This window comes from Scyliorhinus canicula, chromosome 28 (assembly GCF_902713615.1).
Source record: "Scyliorhinus canicula chromosome 28, sScyCan1.1, whole genome shotgun sequence".
NCBI classification, from domain to species: Eukaryota; Metazoa; Chordata; class Chondrichthyes; order Carcharhiniformes; family Scyliorhinidae; genus Scyliorhinus; species Scyliorhinus canicula.
The window spans coordinates 4,929,729-4,941,325 of NC_052173.1; the positions used below are offsets into that span (position 1 = coordinate 4,929,729).

The 11,597-nt window shown below is 49.1% G+C and overlaps 1 protein-coding gene across 3 annotated transcripts in view; it reads left to right on the top strand.

The window, feature by feature from the left end:
- The window catches only part of slc26a10 (solute carrier family 26 member 10), a 127,800-nt gene extending 116,203 nt beyond the window's left edge, over positions 1-11,597 (top strand). For all 3 annotated transcript variants that reach the window (XM_038786695.1, XM_038786696.1, XM_038786694.1), the window contains exons 17-18: positions 1,514-1,620; positions 10,422-11,597. In XM_038786695.1, coding sequence (XP_038642623.1) covers positions 1,514-1,620; positions 10,422-10,460 — 146 coding nt within the window. In that variant the 3' untranslated portion in view covers positions 10,461-11,597. The remainder of the gene's footprint in view (positions 1-1,513; positions 1,621-10,421) is intronic.

Sequence of the window (11,597 nt, forward strand, 5' to 3'; positions counted from 1 at the left end):
TGTGTCAGTAGTTCTTCTGAGTTCAATAAGCCTCTGTTGTGATTTAGCATGATGTGGAGATGCCGGCGTTGGACTGGGGTGAGCACAGTAAGAAGTCTTACAACACCAGGTTAAAGTCCAACAGGTTTGTTTCAAACACGAGCTTTCGGAGCACGGCTCCTTCTTCAGGTGAATGGAAAGGCTTGTTCCAGAAATGTTTATATAGACACAGTCAGAGATGCCCCGGAATGCGAGCACCTGCAGGCAATCAAATCATCAAAGATGCAGAGAGAGAGGTAACTCCAGGTTAAAGAGGTGTGAATTGTCCCAAGCCAGTTCAGTCGGTAGGCCTCTGCAAGTCCAGGCTTGTTGGTGGGGGCCGAATGTAATGCGACATGAATCCCAGATCCCGGTTGAGTCCGCATTCATGCGTGCGGAACTTAGCTATAAGTTTTTGCTCAGCAATTTTGCGTTGTCGCGTCTCCTGAAGGCCTCCTTGTAGAATGCTGACCCGGAGATCAGAGGCTGAATGTCCTTGACTGCTGAAGTGTTCCCCAACTGGAAGGGAACAGTCCTGCCTGTTGATAGTCGCACGATGCCCGTTTATTCGTTGTCGTGATTTAGCATTGCATCGTTGATCACCTCGCAATATTACATTGGCGACGAGAATAAATCAAGTCCAAGGAAACCCGTCGAAAATTGAAAGGGGGGGAGGGAAGAGTTCCAGAGGGTGGCACAGGTGGTGCATTAGGGCACAGCACAGCACGGTGGCACTGGTGAGGTATGAACAGCTGATGGCCTCTGATTGGCCGGCAGCTCTTGGGGTCCGGGTGTTTTTGTTCCCCCTCTCCCTGCTCCCCAAGCTCCTGCCCCCTCCTCCATGGCCCTGGGACGAGAGGAAGGGCAGCCACTATCCAGTTATTGCACTGGCCTTCTCGAAGATTGGAGATGCGGAGCTCGCGCGAGACCTCGGTTGCCTGCGTTAAATTCTGCCTCGAGAAGCTGAAAGGAATCAGAACAGTTTAGTATTAGCTGAAGGAGATCAACACAAAAGAGAAACTGCTGAAAATACTTCACAGCTTTGTGTAGAGAGGGAAACATACTCAATGGTTCTGGCCAATGCCCTTTCATCGGAACTGGTAGAAGTTGGAGATTTGACAGTTTGAGGAAGTTGTGGTGGTATGAATGTGAGCACTGCCATTGGTGCAGAGCATGGGTTTACCATTGGCTCTGGCTGGTCATGTGCCTCTCGTCCGATTGGCTGGGACTAGTCATGTGACTGCTCACCAATTGGTCGAGAGGCAAGTAGGCCCCGTCTCTGAGGCGGGGTATAAGTACCCAGAGTTCCCGGCGGTCGGCCTTACTCTGTAGTCGACCACCGGGCTAACAACTAGCTGATTAAAGCCACAGTTCGGATCCTAATTGTGTCTCGAGTCCAATTGATGGTACATCAGAAGTACCGCGGCTATTTTCTAAAGAGGTGTTCATTGATGCATCCGTAGTGACAAAAGGTGTTATTCTTTGCATTTTCTAGAAGATGTTTTGAAAATATTGACGTGTAGCGGCTTGCTAAACCACCTTCGCCCAGAGCAGATCTTTGTGACAGTCCATGATGCTGTTGTCCACATAGAACAAATGAAGGTAACAGTCTTGAATGCCCATTCTCACACGATCTGTAAGGTTTCTTGCACAAGGCAGAGCCTAATGTAAAATCATGCTCAACCTAATTCAACTCCGGCATTATTCAGCTTGAAACCACCTCACACAATAGTCACCTCTCGTCGGCCGATCACTGAATTCTTCCTTATTTTAAAAGCCGGAGGAATGTATCTCGATGAAAGGGAATGTGAAGGGGCCTTGCTTTTGCACTTCCTCAGTCGCATGAGGGAACATCTTCCAGGCATTAACAAGACCACTCACGGAACCCTGTGAACAGTTTTGGTCCCCGTATCTAAGGACAGATATATTCCCATTGGAGGCAGTGCTGAGGAGGTTCACTCGGTTGACCCTGGGGATGGAGGGATTTTCCTATGAGGAGAGGTTGAGTAGATTGGGCCTGTACTCATTGGAGTTTAGAAGAATGAGGGGTGACCTTATTGAGACGTATCGTATTCTCAGGGGGTTTGACAGGGTCGATGCTGAGAGTCTGGGACCACAGGGCAGAATCTCAGAGTGAGGGGTCGCCCATTTCAGACAGAGAGGAGGAGGAATTTCTCCTCTCTGAGGGCAGTGAATCTGTGGAATTCTTTACCGCAGAGAGCTGTACAGGCCGGGCCGTTAATATGTTCACAGCTGAGATTTTTAATCAGTGAGGGAATTGAGGGTTATGGGGATAAGAGGGAGGGAATCGAGGGTTATGGGGATAAGAGTGAGGGAATCGAGGGTTATGGGGATAAGAGTGAGGGAATCGAGGGTTATGGGGATAAGAGTGAGGGAATCGAGGGTTATGGGGATAAGAGTGAGGGAATCGAGGGTTATGGGGATAAGAGTGAGGGAATCGAGGGTTATGGGGATAAGAGTGGGGGAATCGAGGGTTATGGGGATAAGAGTGAGGGAATCGAGGGTTATGGGGATAAGAGTGAGGGAATCGAGGGTTATGGGGATAAGAGTGAGGGAATCGAGGGTTATGGGATAAGAGTGGGGGAATCGAGGGTTAGGGGATAAGAGTGAGGGGATCGAGGGTTATGGGGATGAGAGTGAGGGAATCGAGGGTTATGGGGATAAGAGTGAGGGAATCGAGGGTTATGTGGATAAGAGTGAGGGGATCGAGGGTTATGGGGTAAGAGTGAGGGAATCGAGGGTTATGGGGATAAGAGTGAGGGGATCGAGGGTTATGGGGATAAGAGTGAGGGAATCGAGGGTTATGGGGATGAGTGAGGGAATCGAGGGTTATGGGGGTAAGAGTGAGGGAATCGAGGGTTATGGGGATAAGAGTGAGGGAATCGAGGGTTATGGGGATAAGAGTGAGGGAATCGAGGGTTATGGGGATGAGTGAGGGAATCGAGGGTTATGGGGGTAAGAGTGAGGGTATTTAGGGTTATGGGGATAAGAGTGAGGGAGTCGAGGGTTATGGGGATAAGAGTGAGGGAATCGAGGGTTATGGGGATAAGAGTGAGGGAATCGAGGGTGATGGGGATAAGAGTGAGGGGATCGAGGGTTATGGGGATAAGAGTGAGGGAATCGAGGGTTATGGGGATAAGAGTGAGGGAATCGAGGGTTATGGGGATAAGAGTGGGGGAATCGAGGGTTATGGGGATAAGAGTGAGGGGATCGAGGGTTATAGGGATGAGAGTGAGGGAATCGAGGGTTATGGGGAGAAGAGTGAGGGAATCGAGGGTTATGTGGATAAGAGTGAGGGGATCGAGGGTTATGGGGTAAGAGTGAGGGAATCGAGGGTTATGGGGATAAGAGTGAGGGAATCGAGGGTTATGGGGATAAGAGTGAGGGAATCGAGGGTTATGGGGATAAGAGTGAGGGAATCGAGGGTTATGGGGATAAGAGTGAGGGAATCGAGGGTTATGGGGATAAGAGTGAGGGAATCGAGGGTTATGGGGATGAGTGAGGGAATCGAGGGTTATGGGGGTAAGAGTGAGGGTATTGAGGGTTATGGGGATAAGAGTGAGGGAATCGAGGGTTATGGGGATAAGAGTGAGGGAATCGAGGGTTATGGGGATAAGAGTGAGGGAATCGAGGGTTATGGGGATGAGTGAGGGAATCGAGGGTTATGGGGGTAAGAGTGAGGGTATTTAGGGTTACGGGGATAAGAGTGAGGGAGTCGAGGGTTATGGGGATAAGAGTGAGGGAATCGAGGGTTATGGGGATAAGAGTGAGGGAATCGAGGGTTATGGGGATAAGAGTGAGGGGATCGAGGGTTATGGGGATAAGAGTGAGGGAATCGAGGGTTATGGGGATAAGAGTGAGGGAATCGAGGGTTATGGGGATAAGAGTGAGGGAATCGAGGGTTATGGGGATAAGAGTGAGGGAATCGAGGGTTATGGGGATAAGAGTGAGGGGATCGAGGGTTATGGGGGTAAGAGTGAGGGAATCGAGGGTTATGGGGATAAGAGTGAGGGAATCGAGGGTTATGGGGATAAGAGTGAGGGAATCGAGGGTTATGGGGATAAGAGTGAGGGGATCGAGGGTTATGGGGATAAGAGTGAGGGAATCGAGGGTTATGGGGATAAGAGTGAGGGAATCGAGGGTTATGGGGATAAGAGTGAGGGAATCGAGGGTTATGGGGATAAGAGTGAGGGAATCGAGGGATATGGGGATAAGAGCGAGGGAATCGATCTTTATGTCGTCTTTATCGACAGGAATAGTGCCGGAAGACTGGAGGATAGCAAATGTTGTCCCCTTGTTCAAGAAGGGGAGTAGAGACAACCCTGGTAATTATAGACCTGTGAGCCTTACTTCGGTTGTGTGTAAAATGTTGGAAAAGGTTATAAGAGAGAGGGTTTATAATCATCTTGAAAAGAACAAGTTGATTAGCGATACTCAACACGGTTTTGTGAAGGGTAGGTCATGTCTCACAAACCTTATTGAGTTTTTTGAGAAGGTGACCAAACAGGTGGATCAGGGTAAAGCTGTTGATGTGGTGTATATGGATTTCAGTAAGGCGTTTGATAAGGTTCCCCACGGTAGGCTATTGCAGAAAATAAGGAAGTATGGAATTGAAGATGATTTAGCGGTTTGGATCAGTAATTGGCTAGCTGAAAGAAGACAAAGGGTGGTGGTTGATGGCAAATGTTCATCCTGGAGTTCAGTTACCAGTGGTGTACCGCAAGGATCTGTTTTGGGGCCACTGCTGTTTGTCATTTTTATAAATGACCTGGAAGAGGGTGTAGAAGGATGGGTTAGTAAATTTGCAGATGACACGAAGGTCGGTGGAGTTGTGGATAGTGCTGAAGGATGTTATAAGATACAGAGGGACATAGATAAGCTGCAGAGCTGGGCTGAGAGGTGGCAGATGGAGTTTAATGCGGAAAAGTGTGAGGTGGTTCACTTTGGAAGGAGTAACAGGAATGCAGAGTACTGGGCTAATGGCAAGATTCCTGGTAGTGTAGATGAACAGAGAGATCTCGGCATCCAGGTACATAAATCCCTGAAAGTTGCCACCCAGGTTAATAGGGCTGTTAAGAAGGCATATGGTGTGCTAGCCTTTATAAGCAGGGGGATTGAGTTTCGGAACCACAAGGTCATGCTGCAGCTGTACATAACTCTGGTGCGGCCGCACCTGGAGTACTGCGTGCAGTTCTGGTCACCACATTATAGGAAGGATGTGGAAGCTTTGGAAAGGGTTCAGAGGAGATTTACTAGGATGTTGCCTGGTATGGAGGGAAGGTCTTACGAGGAAAGGCTCAGGGAATTGAAGTTGTTTTCGTTAGAGAGGAGAAGGCTGAGAGGTGACTTAATAGAGACATATAAGATAGTCAGAGGGTTAGATAGGGTGGACAGTGAGAGTCTTTTTCCTCGGATGGTGATGACCAACACGAGGGGACATAGCTTTAAATTGAGGGGTGATAGATATAGGACAGATGTCAGAGGCAGTTTCTTTACTCAGAGAGTAGTAGGGGTGTGGAACGCCCTGCCTGCAATAGTAGTAGACTCGCCAACTTTAAGGGCATTTAAGTGGTCACTGGATAGACATATGGATGAAAATGGAATAGTGTAGGTCAGATAGGCTTCAGATGGTTTCACAGGTCGGCGCAACATCGATGGCCGAAGGGCCCGTACTGCGCTGTAGTGTTCTATGTTCTATGAATCGAGGGTTATGGGGATAAGAGTGAGGGAATCGAGGGTTATAAGAACATAAGAACTAGGAACAGGAGTAGGCCATCTGGCCCCTCGAGCCTGCTCCGCCATTCAATGAGATCATGGCTGATCTTTTGTGGACTCAGCTCCACTTTCCGGCCCGAACACCATAACCCTTAATCCCTTTATTCTTCAAAAAACTATCTATCTTTACCTTAAAAACATGTAATGAAGGAGCCTCACTGGGCAAGGAATTCCATAGATTCACAACCCTTTGGGTGAAGAAGTTCCTCCTAATGGGGATAAGAGTGAGGGTATCGAGGGTTATGGGGATAAGAGTGAGGGAATTGAGGGTAATGGGGATAAGAGTGAGGGGATCGAGGGTTATGGAGATAAGAGTGAGGGAATCGAGGGTTATGGGGATAACAGTGAGGGAATCGAGGGTTATGGGGATAAGAGTGAGGGAATCGAGGGTTATGGGGATAAGAGTGAGGGAATCGAGGGTTATGGGGATAAGAGTGAGGGGATCGAGGGTTATGGGGATAAGAGTGAGGGAATCGAGGGTTATGGGGATAAGAGTGAGGGAATCGAGGGTTATGGGGATAAGAGTGAGGGGATCGAGGGTTATGGGGATAAGAGTGAGGGAATCGAGGGTTCTGGGGATAAGAGTGAGGGAATCGAGGGTTATGGGGATAAGAGTGAGGGAATCGAGGGTTATGGGGATAAGAGTGAGGGAATCGAGGGTTATGGGGATAAGAGTGAGGGAATCGAGGGTTATGGGGATAAGAGTGAGGGAATCGAGGGTTATGGGGATAAGAGTGAGGGAATCGAGGGTTATGGGGATAAGAGTGAGGGGATCGAGGGTGATGGGGATAAGTGAGGGAATCGAGGGTTATGGGGATAAGTGAGGGAATGGAGGGTTATGGGGATAAGAGTGAGGGAATCGAGGGTTATGGGGATAAGAGTGAGGGAATCGAGGGTTATGGGGAGAGGGCGGGAAAGTGGAGTTGAGGATTATCACATCAGATCAGTCATGATCTCATTGGATGTTGGAGAGACTCAATGGGCCGAATGGCCTCCTTCTTCTCGCATGTTATATGGTCAAGTGTTTCATCTTCGAGAAAGAGTGCCACTAATAACTCAGGAAGCATTGTCCCTCCCAGACTCATATTTTTAACGAGTGACAGTAAAATGTGACTGTTCAATTGCCACCAAATAATACAAAATGTAACCAGCAATGCCAGCTGCTGGCACTGGGCGTCCAGTCAGCTGGCACTTTAAGGACTGCCCAAGCACAATCTGAAGCTTGAAATATCGGGTCAAGGTCAGGAAAAACACTCCGGGGAAGTAACTTCAACCTAACCCACTCAAACCCTCAGGAGGCCACAGATCCCCCACTCGCTCATGGGAGTGCAGACCTTGTGACCTACCAAAATGGACAAGCTTCATTCAGGAAGAGATAGCGAGAGTCATTGTCGGGATCACGTAGAGGCGAAATCAGAGGGAGCGCACAGTCCTCCAATCAGCCCATTTAGCCAACCCTGCGAGCATCCTCTGCCCCTACTCCAGAATCATAGAATTTACAGTGCAGAAGGAGGCCATTCGGCCCATCGAGTCTGCACCGGCCCTTGGAAAGGGCACCCTTCTCAAGCCCACACCTCCACCCTATCCCCCTAACCCAGTAACCCCCACTTAACATTTTTGGTCACTAAGGGCAATTTATCATGGCCAATCCACCTAACCTGCACGTCTTTGGACCGTGGGAGGAAACCGGAGCACCCGGAGGAAACCCACGCAGACACGGGGAGAATGTGCAGACTCCGCACAGATAGTGACCCAGCGGGGAATCGAACCTGGGACCCTGTCGCTGTGAAGCAACTGTGCTAACCACTATGCTACCGTGCTGCCCGCACTAGAACTTGATATAACTTGGGCAGCACGGTAGCACAGTGATTAGTACTGTTGCTTCACAGCGCCAGGGTCCCGGGTTAGATTCCCGGCTCGGGTGACTGTGCGGAGTCTGCACGTTCTCCCCGTGTCTGCGTGGGTTTCCTCCGGGTGCTCCCGTTTCCCCCCACAAGTCCCGAAAGACGTGCTGTTAGGTGAATTGGAAATTCTGAATTCTCCCTCTGTGACCCGAACAGGCACCGGAATGTGGCGACTAGGGGATTTTCACAGTAACTTCATTGCAGTGTTAATGTAAGCCTACTTGTGACAATAAAGATTATTAAATGTTAAATTACATTAAACTGTGTAAGAAGCCCATCTTCTGGTCGTCAGTTCTGGCACTTCAGGGTTACATGTGCACAAACAGTCAGACATGCACAGGGTGATTCCTCATCAGATCAGTTCCAGCGCTAATATCAATAAAGCTCGTCAATTCTCAGGCAATATTTCCAGGGCATGTCAATAGAACCAAAGTTTTTTTTTCTAATCAAACAGATTGAAAGGGTTCAGAGAATGATTCCGAGATGTGGGACACAAAGGTATGAGGGCACCCTTGCAGAGACAGCGAGTCAGAGAGGTCTACAGCCCTTCGGCCCATCGTGTCTGTGCTGGTCAAAACCACTCACCTATCTACTCCAATCCCATTTCCCAGCACTTGGCCCATAGCCGTGTCTGCCCTGGGATCACAGGCACACATCTAAATACTTATTTAATGTTGTGAGGGTCTCTGCCTCCATCACCCTCTCAGGCAGCGAGTTCCAGACTCCCTCCACCCTCTGGGTGAAAAGGTTTTTCCTCACATCCCCTCGAAACCTCCTGCCCCTCACCTTGTGAAGAAGTAGTGCTAACCACTGTGCTACCGTGCCGATTGCCTCCTGCCCCTCGCCTTAAATCTCTGCCCCCTGGTCATTGACCCATCCACCAAGGGGAAAGGTTGCTTCCTGTCTACTCTATCTGTGCCCCTCATAATTCTATCCATCTCAATCCTGTCTCCCCCTCAGTCTCCTCTGCTCCAAGGAAAACAATCCCAGTCTATCCAATCTCTCTTCATCACTAACACTCTCCAGCCCAGGCAACATCCTGGTAAATCTCCTCTGCAGCCTTTCCAGTGGCTATCACATCCCTCCTGTAATGTGGATTCCAGAGCTGCACACAATACTCACTGAGTGCGGGTTAGGTGGATTGGCCATGCTAAATTGCCCGTAGTGTCCTAAAAAAAAGTAAGGTTAGGGGGGGGGGGGGGGTTGTTGGGTTACGGGTATAGGGTGGATACGTGGGTTTGAGTAGGGTGATCATTGCTCGGCACAACATCGAGGGCTGAAGGGCCTGTTCTGTGCTGTACTGTTCTATGTTCTATGTTCTAGTTGTGGCCTAACCAACGTTTTATACAGTTCCAGCATAACCTCCCGGCTCTTAAACTCTGCCTGGGCTAATAAAGGCAAGTTTACCATAGGCCTTCTTAACCACTGTGTCCACCTGTCCTATTACCTTAAGGGACAGATGTACATGCACACCAAGATCCCTCTGATCCTCGGTGCTTCCCAGCATCCTGCTGTTTATCCTGTATTCCCAGCTCACTTTCACTGGGATAAAGTGAATGGAGCTCTTTTTCCCACACCTAGAGATGCATTAACGCAGACTTTTGTCTGTTTCCATCGCTAGTCATTCCCTGGTCACTAGTCTGTCACCATAGGCTAATAGCTTGAGAGCCACTTCACATCAAGCCTGGTTGACCAGGAGTCTATCCTGCTCTTACTGCCAGCCATTGGGGTGTTTGGACGGATTTACAGGTTGACACTCGACCTGTTTGGCCGCGTTACGAACACACCTTCCTTGGCCGTCACGTCCTGGGGTGGGACTCGAACCCACAGCTTTTGGCTCAGAGGCAAAACTCTAACCCACTGCGCCACAAGACAAAGAGGATGGGGGTGTGTTCTTTTCACGAGAAAATGGAAGCATGGCCTGTCTTCAACATAGCTGACCTGATGAAGGGCTGCGACGTGTGTGGTTGCTGAGAGCGAGGGACCAGTTGTGAGTCACCTGAAATGGTGCCACTTCCCAAGCAGCTCCTGTCCCACTCAAATGGCACATCGCGTATCCAGCTTTGCAAAGCGCAACCCCTGAAGAAAATGCTTGATCATCCAGCGCAGAAACTTTAAAAAGGCCATTGACAACCCACGCTGGGATCTTCGTTGAGGCGCTAACCTGCATTGAGTACTGGGGGGAGTGTGTGGTGTTGGGGGCAAGGGGTGGGGGGGAAGCACAGAGGGGCAGCGCAAAACCTCCACGACCTGCCATGCGTCGCTCAACGTGCTGACTGTAGAATGCACTGGGGTGGCCATTCCTGAGGAGTTCACAACCATCGCTGCCCGGGGCCACTGCAGGCTGTACATGGGCAGTGGACGGGCAATGCTCTTTGGAATGCTGGTTCAATACTTGCGTCTGGTCATCCTCTCCTGATGGACCCCATTTATTGGTCCAAGCAGCTAGCCTATGAGGCAGTGAATCGAGCGTGTCAAGCAAGCGGAGAATGAGTTCACTGAAGAATGGCCACCGTTGAGGAGTAAGCGGAGGTAACTTGGTTTGCTCTTCCCAGAACACCCTGCTCACGTTCAGTGAGCAGGAAGCATGCTGGTGAACGTGCTCACCTTCAGCAGCAATAGTTAATGGATGACCAGTTAAGAGACTGACGAGCAGGCCCACAAGATTTGAAAGTATCTATTTGATTATTTTTCTTTTTTTAGGAAGCGTCATCAAAGAAAAGCACCACAATTTGGGTATGAAAGATTGCCGTGGACTTTCAGCTCAATAACCGCTGTCACCAAACCCTTAAAAGGACAGTCTCAAAAGGTCCTGCATGACCACAATTGTCTTTCGAGGAGACTGGAAATGAAATAATTAAGTTCTGTCCGGGCTGGAACGCAGAATAAGATGGTTTTTTAAAATAAATCGAAACGGTGCTGCATTTTGCAATCAGAACAGCTGCAGATTAAGGTGTACAAAATGGCTTCTTGTAGAGGACTGAATCAAAATGGCTTCCCAAAGCAAATCGCTATTTGGTTCAAAGTGAAAGGTCACACTTTAAAACCCAGAGAGTCAGCTTTGAACTGAAGTTGTCATTTGCCATTATCTCACCCAATTGGGCGAGGTATATTTTGTATAGCTGTGTCGAGTGAATTTGGGTTGTCATAGTGATAGCGACTGGCGATAAATAATGAACCAGTGATTGGAGGTTAGAGGCACGTCCTTCGTAGAAGTGTTTGGCAATACAACATGGTGGATTGGAGACGGAGGTGAAGTTGGAGTTGAGAAGAGTGACGTCCATATCTGCATGATCAGAGCGATTGAGCTGAGTACCTTAATTAAGCCGGGCATCATGGATGCCACCAGAGGTGCTCCAGGCTACTCGCTGCTGACCGGAGCTTTCTTTGTTTCCAAACATAAAATGCAATGGCGGCAAAAGCAGCTGAAACGTGCCTCGAATGTTATTAACATGTGGTGGTCCTCACTCTTCAGCACCACCCCTCATCCCTGCCCACCCAAGCAGATTTGCCAGGCATTTCTACTCATGGCAACACCCCTTTCATTTTACTGAGTGGGGCATCTGACCACTTTGACAATCCGCTGGTTCATGAGATTGGCTGCGTACTCGCAAGATGGCTGCCTATTGTTCAGCAGGAAATTCACTCTCTCTGATTATTCCTCAAATTTTTAACTTTTCTTTTCAAATTTTTATTGTTTCCTTGGATGTGGGCGCCTTGCCCACCTGGGGGCAGTTAGGAGTCAACCACATTGCTGGGGGTCTGGAGTCACATGTAGGCCAGACCGGGTAAGGCCGGCAGATTTCCTTACCGATGAGTTTTATTTTTAATCCAACAATCGATCATAGTTAGAATCATGGAATCCCTGCAGTGTAGAAG